Below are 15102 nucleotides of genomic sequence, written 5' to 3'. Positions count from 1 at the left end.
TACATTTTTGTATTTTTTAGCTTGAAAAATAACTTAAACTGTTACTAAATTATCAGTATTGTTATTTCTGCCAATTGACTAATTGATTCATTTCTCATCTCAAGTTTCTTTACCATCTGGATTCACACAAAAGGAGACACTACATGACTAAAATCATGTAGAAATAATAAAGGTTTTTGTGTGAAATAATGTAGTTCATTTTATCAGGTTTTTAACTGGGATGTCATTCTAGGTAAAGATTCCTTACTTCCCTTCCCTATTTCCATAGCATAGCTCCAGAGGGTATAGATTAACCTGGGCTTCACCATGAGAGGATGCCAAAAATCACATATTTTCAGCCTTAACGTCCTATTTCAGACAGATATAGAAGTGTCTGTCACTGGGGTGGGGAAGGTCTGACGGATCACTTGAAGCAGATTCTTGAAAACCTCCTTCACGTTGGGACACGGCTACAAGGCCCGAGTTGCTGGGATGCTTGACATCTCCTTCCCTTTCACCCTCCTCTTTTCCCGGGCCTTTGTAATGCCTGTCTCTTGGTAAGGTTAAGACACTTAAACATCTGACGGGTGTCCGTGATGGGTCTCTGACAGATGACTGACAGGCCACGTCCTCTCACCACACCCCAAATCCCTTCCTGAGAGTTGTCTTTGATCTGCTGGTTATGATGTGATCTTAGTCCAGACAGGGGGCTGTTCTGCCTCTCAGGGCAGTTAACCCCGGCAACCCCCCTTTTTTGAGCGATGCACAGCTGGCTTTGTGTCATCGGCATCCTCCCGTGACATCATCGCTCCATTCATATTTCTGTGAAAGAAGTCGCTGAAAGGGATGTGTTCGCATCAGCAGCAGCTGCTGCATTCCTGGTTAAAATGAAGCTGAATGCAGCATCGGAATCAGAGCGTGGATAGACTTTGCTTTCGGAAACAAAACAAAACAAATGATTGGCACACTTACCTGCACACTCACGGGACATCTGCTGGTCAGATGTAGAAATCCCCTGACTAACATCTATCAAGCTTTTAAAAACCTTCTTTGATCTGAGATTCAAAGATTACAAAAAAAGTTTAATCTTATTTACTACTGTTTTGAGAAACAGCCAGACAGTCTTGGGACTTGTCCTGATACTTCTCTTATACATTCTGTGCCATTGTCTTCTCGTTTCAGGTCAAACATGGACACTCTAAGCTGGTGTGGTGTTCTATGGTTGGAAAGGTCTTCTACTACTACCGTAATCAGGAGGACAAGGTTGACAAAACTCCCTTCTCCTAACATGTCTCCGCCTGCTTTTATTAGTGATTATTGCAAATACGTGGTCCTTAGCGCTTGTCTTCTGGACGGACTAGGGCTGAATGGTTTGGGGGCGAAATCTAAGCAACATTTCTGCCAGATATTGAGATTACTTTTTTTTTTGTTGCTACATATTGCATTTTCTACAATCATATTAAATAAAGTAAATGAAAGATTCACAGAATGTAGGACATTTCTTTAAACAATCTGTGAAACGTAACATAGTTCCAGCATTTACCTTGTGGAAAAAAAAGTAAATATAATAATAAAAAATGTTAAATCAAATGTTAAAACATTCAACTAAATTATTCACATTTGATAAATCACGGTCTTCCCGGTTAGCTAATCGCATTCTTTCAAATCGCAATTTTGATTTGAAAACGATTAATTGTTCAACCCTAGTACAGAGTAATAGGTTTGTTAACTGTTGCTTAGAGTAGAAAATAAGGTGCAATGATGTCAGTTGAGTTTGTTTCTTTAATTGAACACACTTAAATCTGTTTGTCTGATACTAGTTCCCACCATCTTTTTTTTTCATTCCTTGTTTACTGATGTACTCCTTCTGTCTCAGTTGCCTCTGGGTCAGCTGCAGATGCGGGAGGCCTCGGTACAGGAAGTGGATCGCTCCTGTGATTCGGATGAGGACTATGAGGCAGGCAGTCGAGGTTTCCTCTCCTCCCACTGCACCTTAGTGGTCCAACCAAGAGACCAGAGTCCTACATACCTGCTCATCGGCACCAAGCAGGAGAAGGTACTGGCAATTTACCCTTAGGACGAGACTCAAGCAACATTTAGTCCATTTATTTCTCTTTGCACACAAATGCTTTTTTTTGTACACAGGATACATGGCTGTATCACTTGACTGTGGCAGCTGGCAGCTGTGCAAGCTTCAAAGTGGGCACAGAATACGAGCAGCTCATTGGTAAACTCCTTGATGCAGAGGGAGACCCAGGTGAGAAGATCCCCGTTCTACAGAAAAGAAGTGTCATTAGTGACTGCAGTGATTGTCTTTTGGGCATTTTTAGGTCTTTATTGACAGGACAGCCAAAGATATGAAAGGGGAGAGAGAGAGGGAATGACATGCAGCAAAAGGCCGCAGGTCAGAGTTGAACCCCGGCCCGCTGCGTTGAAGACTAAACCTCTATATATGAGCGCCCACTCTACCAACTGAGCTACCCGGGCTTCCCAGTGACTGCAGTGTTGTCTGTTGTCTGTTGTCTGTGCATTTAGCAGTTTGATACATGTTTTGTTAAATGAGAAATAAAATGAGATTGTGTATGCACCGATATCAATCAATACCCAACCATAGTTTTTTAAGTTATTGTGTTGGCCTAAAAGTAGTCAGGTTGAAGCGTATACATAACCCACAAATTCACACAAACAACACTTTATAACAAAACCTCAGTGTCATACACAAACATGTCAAAAAGTAATTCACAACTAATTGGATCAGATTTAGAACACTAGAGATGTATTTGTAACACTCACAGTAGATGCATAGTTGACTAAAAGGGCTTAAAGTTGCAAAGTCTTATAAGAGCATGTAAATTTACTCAGTAGCATGCTACATGTTATTTTGATCCGAAATGTCTGACAGCCCTAATCCACACAGCAGACTGTGTTTACGACAGACTTTTTTTTCAGCTGTTGAGTCATTACAGCTTTGAAACTCAATCTTGTTTCTCTTTCTCTCTCTCTGTGTGCGTGTGTTTGTGTGTGTGTGTGTGTGCTCGTGCTCTCTTCCCCTTTTTTTCCCCAGAATCTGCCTTGTGGAAGAGTGAGGCCTTGAGCTTCTGTAAGGAGGGTCTGCGCTCGCCTCTCACCACTCTGCCCTCTGAAGCTCTGCAGACAGAAGCTCTCAAGCTCTTCAAGGTATGTCCCTCCACCTCTCACCCCTCTCTCAGCCTCTCTTGTGCTATTCCACTTCCTTTCCTCCTTGTTCCTTTCATTCCTTTCTCTGTATCCCGCTTGCCTATTCTGCCCAGCTCTCACTGCGACGGTCTGTTCAAGGCATCATCCATCCTACTCCAGTTTAACCCCCACGTTATCCCCTCCTACCCCTGGATTCGCTCCGTGGCCTTCTTCCTTTTTTCCCTCCTGCCTCTAAACCAGATCAAAGGCTCAAGGATGAGGGCCCCAGCTCATTAAAAGTGTGGAAGAGAGAAAATGGCCTTGATTATCTGCTCTGATTGAGGCTAACCGTTCTTCTGGTTTGCAGCCTGTGTGAAAGGTGCCCCTTTAAAGACAAGACATGGGAGGTCAGGGCATTCAGAGTGGCAGCAATGGATATTGAAGCCACAGGATGGGGGAGGAGAAAGGGGATCATAGCAGAACAGGGGACCTTGTAGGAAGATGGCAGATCCTTTTCCTCTCTTTTCAACTCCTTAGCCCTCAGTGCGCCCACCCAGAAGCCCCCTCCCCGGTCCACTACAGTCGCTACACTACGGGACTGAAAGATGAATGGATCGGCTCTCTCTTTGGCCAGCTGGCCGGGAAAGAACAGTCCCAAACACACACAAAGAAACAGAATGAATGGAAGTGACACACTTTTCAAGCCTACGCTCTACTTCATGCCTTTGAAGTATTAATGAATCTGACGGATGAACACTGTTAAATTGGTTCTTTTGTCTTCAACTGTCCCAGTGGATAAGAACAAAGGTTACTTCAAAAAATACTGACATACACATTTACTGAACTCATGCCATTTATTTAGGTTTGTTCAATTTCCTCTGACTTGAATATTCTTACCACCTGAACTTCTTTTCCTCTTTTCTGATGCATGTATAGGTGTAATATTTGGTGTGTGTTTGTCTCCACCTGCTGGTAATGCAGGGGACTCAAGCGTCAGATTTTAAAATATCAAGAAGTTTCCTTTCCTTCTCTGCAGTCCTGTCAGCTCTTCATCAACGTGCTGGTTGAGTCTCCGTCTATTGACTACCACACCTCGCTGGCCCAGAATGCTTTGCAAGTGTGCCTGACCCACCCAGAGCTGCAGAATGAAATGTACTGTCAGCTTATCAAGCAGACCAACCGCCGGACACCACACAACTACTCCCTTACACAGGTCAGCTTGGTGCACACTGATGAGAAAACCGATGCATGTGAAATGTAAAGTGATCAAATAGAAAGCAGAAAAAAGAAGATATGTGTGTGTTCATTTTCACTTTTAATTATTTGTAACTTGCATGACAGAACACCAGGGGGGGTAACTCTGACTGTGAAGCAGTGGTGCTGCATTCATGGAAAACGTTTCTTAAAAATGTATGTATTAAGAAAGATTCTTTAAATTTCTCCTTTTTTCCACCTATACCTGCAGTGCTGGCAGCTGTTGTCTCTGTGCGTGGCCCTGTTCCTTCCTCAACAACATTTCCTTTGGTACCTGAGACAGTACCTGCAACGCAACGCTGACCCAAGGTGAGGTGCCAGAAGTCTGCCGCTGACCCATGACTCCTTAAAGTCTGGCTGCCTAAGTTAACAAAACCAATCCTGAGGCATTGTTTACATCTCTATTAGGGCGGCACAATTATTATAATTAAATTATTTATTGAAATTGCAATACGGACTAGTGCACCTAAATGCATCTAATTTAGATTAGATGCATCTAAATCGCTTGGGACGGCACATTGTTTGTTAACGGAAAAATATGTGTCAAACCATTCTGAAATAAGTATTGTGGTGCTGAAGGGATGTTCCAAGCCTAGAAATCTGTCCAACAGACTAAATCCTCGCAAAAATCACCCTCTAATCATTTTGATGAATATTTTCAATGAGAATGATATGAAAAGGATCATTCCCTCCCTGATCATCATGAATGATATCACACTCGTCAGTCAAAATAGTTGCAATTAGATATTTTCCTCATATCGTGCAGCCCTAATCTCTATCCCTTTTCCACCCACACAGGAGTGAGGTGGGGAAGTATGCGGTGTACTGCCAGAGGTCTGTGGAGCGAACACTGCAGAACGGAGAGCGGGAGGCCAAACCTTCACGTATGGAGATCGTCTCCATCCTGCTGAGAAACCCCTACCACCATTCACTGCCATTCAGCATCCCAGTCCACTTCATGAACAACACCTACCAGGTAACAAAAAAGTACATCACACTCTCACTGTCTTGACTTTCCTGTACCTTTGGCAGCAGATTTTCCTTAAGGAGGAGCAGTTTTATGTATTTCGGTCCAGTTCTACACATTCCAATCTGTGCCGCGTATAAGGAAAGAAAGTAACAACATCACTTCAAACATGCAGAGTAAAGGGAGACAAGTTGACGTTGCCACCTATAAGCAAATAAAGTAACAGCTGTTTCAGAATGTAATGCCTCAACACAGAGGCTTCTGACAAAATCATTTGAACCTGGCTAAGCTTTTTTTCCACAATGCAATGTAACATCATCTTTGCCAATGAAATATGTTCAAGCAGACATTTGTGGCCGATTTACTTTTTACCGTGAATGCTGTATTTCTAGTGTTTTCTCTTGAGATCGTCCCAACAGACAATAAAATCACTCCCATTGTGATAACTTTCCAGAGTTGTAAAATCATGTCTAATGTGTCTTGGCGCGAATAGGCCTTCAAACTCATGGATCTATAACTCAAACTGGACTTCCTGGATCATATTTTATCATCTCACTGGGATCTGCAACAACACAACTCTTTCTTTTTTTCTACTGCAGGGCTGTTTTTTTTGTCTTAACTCCCTCTTAAATCTGCAGTAAACGGTTCATCTGCAGTTCTGATCTGCTGCTGCTGTCACTTGTCTTGCTAATAGGTGGTGCAGTTTGGACTGGAAATGCAGGATTACTTTGGCTGGGACTGGTTTCCGGTCACCACTGAGGTGTGCCCTTTGCTTTCTTTTTTAGGTGGTGGGTTTCGACGGCTCCACCACAGTGGAAGAGTTCCTCAGTACGCTGAACCAGAGGATCGGCGTGAGGAAGCCTCAGCTGTCTGGGTTTGCCCTCTTCACTGATGATCCATCAGGCAAAGACCTGGAGCACTGCCTGCAGCCGTCTGCCAAGGTAAGAGTGTGGGTCGCTGAACAGAAGGGGATAAGAAGGGGGTGAGAACCCTCTACTAAAAGGGCCAGTCTCAAACTTTTTTGTGACTTTTTGGTTATTAAATGTAGTCACGTGCCAGCATACCAAAGCCTTTACTCTGTATTGTAATTGTAATTTCTTTTCCACTCAATTTTCATTCTGGTTACTGAAACTGCTCCATAATGTTTAACCAGCCTGCCAAAGAAAGTGAATAGCCTAGATTTATAATTCTGTGTGGCGCTTACAGTAGACAGTACATTTGATGGATGTCTTCTCTGTAGCTATAGACCAGACCTTCCTTCACAGCGTGGTGGAGGAGGGTCTGGCTAGTCAACACAGCATTCTGAGATGGGAGAAAATGGTGCTCTGGTTAATACGATGTCTTTTAACCAATCACAATCATCATGGGTGGCATTAAGCACCGTCAGCAGCCGCGGTGCCGCTGCAAAATAGCCCCAAGAAGGAACTTGTTTTGGTGAAACGTGTGTACGTTCAAAAGTTGTTTTAGTCGTGTAACTGAAAACTCCGACTGGACAGATAGTCTAGCTAGCTGTCTGGATTTACCCTGCAGAGATCTGAGGAGCAGTTAACTATAGTCATTATACATTTTTTTGAGTTTAAAATTCCAACACAAGGTACCGGACATCTGGCTGTGAAGAGTGAAATCCGGCCGAATTTCCAGCGGCCATGAATTAATCCCGGATGTGATACGTAGTGGATATTGACTACTGTTGCTATAGTTGCTGCTACCTGCTGACAGAACCAGAAATATGGTAAAAGCTTCCATATGTCTGACTGGAGACTGACTTGTTTCCCTTTTTTGCCAGATCTGTGATGTCATTTCCAAGTGGGAGCAGGCCCTAAAAGAGCTGCATCCAGGGAAAAATGAGGGGACACGGATTGTGCGTCTAACATACAAAAGCAGGTAGGATTTCTATTCTATTTCACACTTTCTTACTTCGTTACCTCAACATCTTTTTATTATGTGGTCACCCAAATTTATCTAAAGAAAAGGCCTTTCAAAACAAAACAGAGCACACAATAAAAGACGGTGATGTGATATGTGTTCTGCCTTCTTACGTTTCTAAGAAACTTTAGGTGTCAGGGTTAGATTCCCTGCATCTTAGAAATGAAGTGAAGTGTGCATAATTCCCACCTCTACCGGGAAAAACAAGTTTCATGAAAACTCTTTCTTGTGCATGCATGCACAGGTTGTGTATCAGATCTCAAGTGAAAGGAGAGACGGAGCGAGAGCGCCTCCTGCTGGCGTACCAGGTCAATGATGAAGTTCAGCAAGGCCACTTCCCTGTGAACAAAGAACTGGGTCTTGAGGTGGCTGCCCTCATGGCACAGGTCTGGTAAAGATTAGGTTAATTTCTAGGACTAAAAAGACTTTTCTTTACCGTATGAAAATCTTGTGCTGTCGGTATGAATTTCTGTGTTTTTAAAGCTATCTTTCTCCTTGTAACCCTCTCTCTACTTTCATTTTTTTTCTTCCAGGTTGAACATGGTGACTTGGAGAGACCAGCTGCCTCCTCTCCCACCGGCTCGCCTCAGCCTAAATCTCAGCTGATTCTCCTGCAGGCTTTAGAGCGCTTCTACCCCAAACGCTACAAGCAGGACTGCAACTCAGAGCAGCTCAGGTTAAACAAACACTGCTGTAATAAAAAAATAAATACTCCACGTTTGCTTTTATCTAGAACCTGATAACCTACTGTCCTCATACATGTTTGATGTATTACCCAATATCCACAAACACTGTGTTTGTCATAAGTTGATCAGACACAAATACTTCATGTTGTTCTCTTTTGCTACAACTTTAACCAATGGTCCTTTTCTCCTTTCAGAGATCTTACTGAGCGTCTGGCCACTAAGTGGTCTATGCTACGTGGGTGCAGTGTACCCGAGTGTGTGAGAATATACCTAACTGTGGCTCGCAAATGGCCCCTGTTTGGAGCCAAACTCTTTAGTGCCAAGGTAAGAAAAAGAAAAAGTCCATCCATCATTCCCTGAAAGAACCAAGCGGGCCCGCCTTGTTGCACGTTCACACTTTTCTTCAAAACTTGCCATTTACAGCGTGTAGCTTGCTTGCTCTGAGGTTGTTAATGTTTACCGAAGCAACCAGAGTTTAAAATGGCAACACAAAGAATGCAGAAGGTGAGGGACATCCGGCAGAACTATCTGGTAAATGAACCATTGTCAGTCCAGACTATACTCTGTATAACTTAATGTAAGCTCTCTGTTATTTTCATCATGTTCATGCCCTTACGTCAACATCATCAGGCTTTTAAGCATAGGTTGGACCAGTTTGAGATCAGGAAGAAGAGCCAGAGAGGAAGCTGTAATGTTTACTAGGATGGATTACCTGTAACATGACCTCTCTTTGTTTCCCCTGTCCACAGCCGGTCCCCCCCTCTCCTGTTGAGCAGAGCCAGGTGTGGCTGGCAGTCAATGAAGATGGATTGTGTGTGCTGGACTATACAATGGTGAGATTCAAACAAATACCACCATCAACAGTATCTCTTGTTACATAAAACGTGGAAGAAGAGAATACCATTTTAGAATTTACATTTACTTCAGTTTATAGCTCAAAAAGTGAGATTCCTCTTTACAACTGTAGTGCTCAGCTGGCGGGGCTACAACTGCAGAGCCTTGTTGACCTATTGGTCTGGAATGGTTTTCATTCTGTGGTGTTTCAAACACCAGAAATCCACAGAAAAATAAAACGGCCAGCCTCCGGTTTAACATTCTTGACCCTGACAGACACCGTTCCAACATGTAACGATGTTAGCTTGAGCTCTGTAATTTTCAGCAGCCCATGTAGATCCATTTCATTCTCAGTCTGGCTGGCAGCATTGCTCATGCCCTTTCATGAAAGTCGGGAGAGAAAAAAAACAAAGTGAAAACCACTAGAAGTCGCTGGAAATTATGTCACGCTTCTTCACACTCAATTTGCTCTTAAAAAAAAGCAGAAACCAAAACAATTTCCCAAAAGAATTCCACGCTCTATTTTGGGATCATCAATAAAATCTGAACATGCCGCCCTGTTTATATCCGTTTCACTGCACATTTCACACTGGCAATGTTTTCATTTTTCAGCACACGCTGGTCACATACTCCTACCAGTCTGTCATTACCTTCGGTGGTTGTCTTGACGATTTCATGGTGGTCACGAGCCAGCAGAGGGAGCCTGGAGTCGCGAAGAGGAGCGCGGAGAAGCTGGTCTTTGTGATGGCTAAACCAAAGGTAAGTGTCACGAGTATGTCTGCAAACATGTTCAGTCTGACTGACAAGTTTCCACTTTGACTCTACATGTAAAGTTGTCACTTCACATTTTGTTAGATGATGTAAAGCAGGATTCACAACTAGGGAGACATGTAGGGGGTACGTGGAAATACCACAATTTGACTAGAAAATAAATATTCCATGTTGAGTCAACTGTAACCTAAACAGGACATCAGGGCTGCCAACTCTCACGCATTGGCCGTGAGACACACGCATTTGACTGGTTTCACACGCGCACACGCCACACCCCCGATTTCTCACGCTGAAGTGTCAACCCGGTCGGTCAAATTTATGAAAGATGAGTTTATCTATGTTTTTACCTGTTGAGCCACTTGTGATCGACTAGTTGTGCTTTCAGAGACTGTGAGTGGGTTCAAGAGCGCTCCCTGTCTGTGGAATTTTCAAATTGTCGCAAAATGAGAACATTTTTTCCACGAGCCATCCCAGGTGCATTTCCCCTGCTTCAGGTATGTGCTCTGAGTCTCACAGACCGTCCGTCGCTTCGTGTCCACTCTCTCTGTAAAGATAGAGGTGAGCAGCGCGGCTGGTAGTGTAGCGACTTCAGTTCATTGTAGTGGACCCGCTCTGCTGGGGGCTGTGACGCGTTGCATCCATGCGTAGTCCTCCGATAAAGAGCAGCGTACGGCCACCTCTAAACTCTGTCAGAGACCAGAGACCCAAATGGGCCTCTGCGTCTGTCAGACGGTCTGAATGAGATCTACCATATCAGCGGAGCAATGACATGCACAGCAGACTATATTACAACTCTCCACATCTCGGACAACAGAGATGGGAGGAGTTATGTGCACAAAGTTGTAAATATGAGCAGAAATCTGGTGAAACACACCTGAGCTATACTAGCCTATATATACTATAATATATATATATATATATATATAATATATATATATATATATATATATATATATATATATATATATATATATATACTGCAACGTTGGGCCACTATTGTGCATCTCTAACCTCTGCATCTCTAAATGTAACTGTAAATAATTAATTTGATGTTTTTTAAAATGAACAAATAGTCTTTATTTTCACAAAAAAGTAAAAACAGTAAGTGGGGCCAGAGGATGAGGGCCAAACATTACTGAGCCTTGGCACAAAGGTTAAAGGATTAGAATTTATGCAACTCAGTGGTTCTCATTCTTTAGAATTTCAGTGGTCTTAGTTGATCCCTCAACATTAATTTAACTTTGGGTCCCTGGTCCCTACACCAGGGACCCCTGGACCTGTTCACCACAGACCCAAATCTTCTCAGCTGTTGCTGACATATGCTACTGTCTCTTCATGTGGTTCATTATGTTGGCACATTGTGTGGGTCAGTTCTTATATTATAAGAAGTTAATAATCTATATAATGTAAATGCTGAATGCCCTAAAACCTGTTGATACAACAACACAAGGCTCCTAACCCTACAGTTTTGCACATATCATGTAGACTTGATTTCTCCATTTTTTTTGCAAAAAAACTCTCCAGAAAGTGCCATTTAATGGTTTATTTTTCAAATTTTTTCCTGGGGGGCATACCCCCAGACCCCCCTAGGGAGTCCCCATCCACCCACATATACCAAATCCCAATTTAAACCCTAAAGGATAAAGACCAAAAGAAATTGCTTTGTACGCGGCAAAATATGGGTTGGCCCCCCCAAAATCTCACTCCAAGGTTTTTGGAAAAGTTGGCAGCCCTGGGACATGTTAGAGTCCAGAGTGTATAAACATTATTTGGCAATCAAGCAGAGAAACCTGAACAGTTAGATATAAGTAATGGGTAAAGAGTTGAAATAATAAGCTAAATGTAAGGAATAAAGAGTTGAAATAATAAGCTAAATGTAAGGAATAAAAAGTTGAAATAATAAGCTAAATGTAAGGAATAAAGAGTTGAAATAATAAGATAAATGTAAGGAATAAAGAGTTTAAATAAATAACCAAAGGTAACAGATAAAGGGTTAAAATAGTTAGCTTAAAGTAACAGAATTGAAATAACTAAAAGTAACGGATACAGAGTTGAAATAGTTAGCTAAAAGTAACAGATACAGGGTTGAATAGTTAGCTAAAAGTAACAGATACAGAGTTGAAATAGTTAGCTAAAAGTAACGATACAGTTGAAATAGTTAGCTAAAAGTAACAGATACAGGGTTGAAATAGTTAGCTAAAAGTAACAGATACAGGGTTGAAATAGTTAGCTAAAAGTAACAGATACAGGGTTGAAATAGTTAGCTAAAAGTAACAGATACAGGGTTGAAATAGTTAGCTAAAAGTAACAGATACAGGGTTGAAATAGTTAGCTAAAAGTAACAGATACAGGGTTGAAAAAGTTAGCTAAAAGTAACAGATACAGGGTTGAAATAGTTAGCTAAAAGTAACAGATACAGGGTTGAAATACTTAGCTAAAAGTAAAGTAAGATAAAGGGATGAAACCATTATTCTGCCACTAGTAGTATAAATCTAAACTTTACCAAACCAACCTAACCATCAACAGACAATTGAATGAAAACTTAATGTAACAATATCTATTTTTGCATAGTTAATAGTGTCAAATATCATCCAGTTACCATGGACATGCCAGGTAGTGTTGATAAGGGGGTGGTTGAGTTCATCTGACAGGGCCGTGGGGGAACAAGGTTCATAACCACCATGCGCAGCTGAGACGTAAAGGATAATGTGGGGCGATGGATTGAATTTTAAAGGTGTTGAAGTGGTGTAAAGGAGCCCTGAAGATAAGGGAGGGAATAGTAAGCCCAGACTTATTCCTATTCACCTGTTTCTACATGCCTTCACCACCAAGAGCTGATGGAGAAAACAGGTTGTTTCTCTTATTTTATGTGCAGAATCTCAACAGAGCTTTAACACCGAGTCACGTCACAGCTGTGGGTGAAACTAAGGAGTAACATTCTTGATAGCAGATCAGTTGGGTGTCTCAGGTTTTTCACGTCTTCTGTAAGCAACGCTGGGCCTCCTGCTCCCCAGAATCAAATGAAACACCATAGCCATTACTTATCCTGTTCTGGTCGGACCTGTTTTTGCTCTTGTCTAAGATCCTGGAGCTGACTTTGCTCATGGCCAGCTACATTAACCACTGGAACCCCAGCCTCCCGCCTGCCTCACACCAGCCTGTCGGCCACTGGGACGTGGACAGCAAGCACTTCCCTGCAATGAACTACACCACCAAGGGCCCCACACTACTGTGAATTGTGCAAGCAACATGACTGTTGACTATAACAGGGAGGCTTGATGACATCAGTGACCTTTAGTCTACATTCATATAGAGTGTGTTGGGTTGCATGTTTGGGTGTTACATTTGTTACAGAACAGAAACTAGGAGATTTTTTTTATTTTATTTTTGTTATGAAGATTGGGATTTAGAAATGTCAGGTCAATCAGTCTTGTTAGACTATTTATTTCTACAACAAAAGAGTGTTTCAACTCTGCTAATTTAGATGTATGGTTCAAATTCCTCGTTGGAATTATTTTTGAAATGCAGAATTGGTCTGAGGACACATTTCCAACTGCAGCTGGCCGCTGTTCACATGTTTGCCTTTCTACATGTTTTCCAGTCTTTCAGACCTCAGACCCTCTTCTGTCATAAGCTGTTGCCCTCTGAGCGCTGGTTTGACTGGAATACCGTGTGTGTGTGTGTGTGTCACTGTGTGTTAACCATGAATGACAAATCATAATTCACAATGAACAACAGTTTAAATTCATTCATGAGGTACTGTGCAATTAGAAAGGGACTGATATGGCATGTGATATATTTTTTTGGATCTTAATTTGATACAATCCACATCTAATATTACTGTAATGCTGCAACGAACAAGTATTTGAACGATGGATCCGTCTGATTATTATTTTCTCTAATGACTGATGAAATGCTTGGTCCATAAAATGTCAGAAAAAAGAAACAAGGCAAGTTGACATATTGTTCTTGTGACCGGCAGCTATAAAAAAAAGAGAGCAAATATTAGAATTTAACCTTTTGTAACCACTGAATTGTGCTTAAAAAATGACGATATATATAATTAATCGATTATCGAAATAGTTGCAAATTAATCGGTCAACTAATCAATAAATCAAATAAATGTTTCAACTTCACCCTAATGCCATTTTGATTTTTTTTGATTGTTTTTCTCATAAAGAAATTAAGGCCATGTTTAAGGAGCCTTTTGTAATCATTTTTTATTATTTTTAACAAGATTTTAAGATCACATTATCTAGCATAAAGCAGGCCACATAAAGTGAATCTAGTGATCTGCTATTGATTTAATGTTACTGAGGTACACAATAACACAATGGGATATAAAAAGTGTATAACAGTGATATACTGTATGTATGATGCGTCTGTGAAAGTTTAGCAGTGCAGCATGTATACTACTAACATACATTATAAGACTTATAGCGTATATATATAATCAGGTCACTCAATGTTTTAATGATCAACAAACAAAAGGGAGGACAAATTAAAAAATAAACAATAAGAGCCAACCAAAATATTTTAATGACTTGAACTGTTTTGGATCAAACCACTGTCTTGCTCATGTCAATATTAGTTATTTATTTTATATTTCTACATTTTGTTGGGCTTTTGCTTAAAACCCAACTGTCACATTTATGTAGGAAAACTCGCAGTTTCCTTTTCATAAAGCAGAGTAATTTAAGAGCAGAGTATGTTTGGTTAGTCTTTCTGTACTAGAAGGTGTCACAAATGTTTGAAAGATGTTGCCTTTATGTTTGTGTGTGTGATATAAAAATAAACGGTACAATCCTGTGTTCCTGTGGGTTTCCTTATGTCTTAATTTAATTATTTTATACCTTACAGTGGTGAAAGTAACTAAGTACATACACACAAAACACACACCGCAAAATATCACAACCATTTCATTGCTGCTTGAAAGGTATATTCAAATTCAATATGTTTGTTTTTTTCCACTAAGGATACACACCACAATATAACAAAATTATTTTAGTTTTAATGTTATTAGCTACAGTATGTTGTCATGTCCTTGCTTATCCTCACAATTACTGAAAGGTCTGTCAACAAAATAGCAAATTCAAAAAGTTATAATAAAAGTATTAAATTACCAGAGCTGAATGACAAAAAATGAAAGTACAAGTACATAATAGTATATTATCATTGTTGTGTGTGAAGAGAAAAAACTTGAGTAATTTTGGAAGTTTATAATTAAAGTTTGCACAGAATCATTAATACTGCATTATGAGCATGTTTACTTTGAATAAATTAAGTACATTATGCTGATAATACCTCTCAACTTCTACTTAAGTATACATTTTGAATGCAGGACTTTACTTTGTAATGGATAGTGCTATCGAGCAATAGTGCTATTGTGGTGTGTTTTACTACTTTGGCTTAGCATGGCTTGGGTTTGGCTCGCGTTAGCATGCTTCTCTGTGATTACAAAAAGTCTTACAACATTTATACTTCAAATACTTTAAATCCCTATTTTAGTCAAAGTGCCTATTGGAAAAG

General features: G+C 40.8%; 1 protein-coding gene across 3 annotated transcripts in view; it reads left to right on the top strand.

Annotated features, from left to right (window-relative positions):
- plekhh1 (pleckstrin homology domain containing, family H (with MyTH4 domain) member 1) overlaps window positions 1-15102 on the top strand; it is a 51663-nt gene that overhangs the window by 22667 nt on the left and 13894 nt on the right. For 2 of the 3 annotated variants that reach the window (XM_032500797.1, XM_032500798.1), the window contains 15 exons: window positions 1162-1242; window positions 1856-2035; window positions 2125-2236; window positions 3044-3156; window positions 4172-4348; window positions 4601-4698; window positions 5188-5365; window positions 6142-6297; window positions 7143-7240; window positions 7527-7668; window positions 7816-7958; window positions 8163-8292; window positions 8718-8801; window positions 9415-9561; window positions 12656-14382. In XM_032500797.1, the coding sequence (XP_032356688.1) occupies window positions 1162-1242; window positions 1856-2035; window positions 2125-2236; window positions 3044-3156; window positions 4172-4348; window positions 4601-4698; window positions 5188-5365; window positions 6142-6297; window positions 7143-7240; window positions 7527-7668; window positions 7816-7958; window positions 8163-8292; window positions 8718-8801; window positions 9415-9561; window positions 12656-12808 (1992 nt within the window). In that variant the 3' untranslated portion in view covers window positions 12809-14382. Of the gene's footprint in view, window positions 1-1161; window positions 1243-1855; window positions 2036-2124; window positions 2237-3043; window positions 3157-4171; window positions 4349-4600; window positions 4699-5187; window positions 5366-6141; window positions 6298-7142; window positions 7241-7526; window positions 7669-7815; window positions 7959-8162; window positions 8293-8717; window positions 8802-9414; window positions 9562-12655; window positions 14383-15102 lie in introns of those variants that run through there. The other variant, XR_004327002.1, reaches the window with a different exon arrangement.

This window comes from Etheostoma spectabile, chromosome 20 (assembly GCF_008692095.1).
Source record: "Etheostoma spectabile isolate EspeVRDwgs_2016 chromosome 20, UIUC_Espe_1.0, whole genome shotgun sequence".
Taxonomy (NCBI): domain Eukaryota; kingdom Metazoa; phylum Chordata; class Actinopteri; order Perciformes; family Percidae; genus Etheostoma; species Etheostoma spectabile.
The sequence above is the reverse complement of the archived record's forward strand: the minus strand, read 5'-3'. Positions and strand labels throughout refer to the sequence as shown.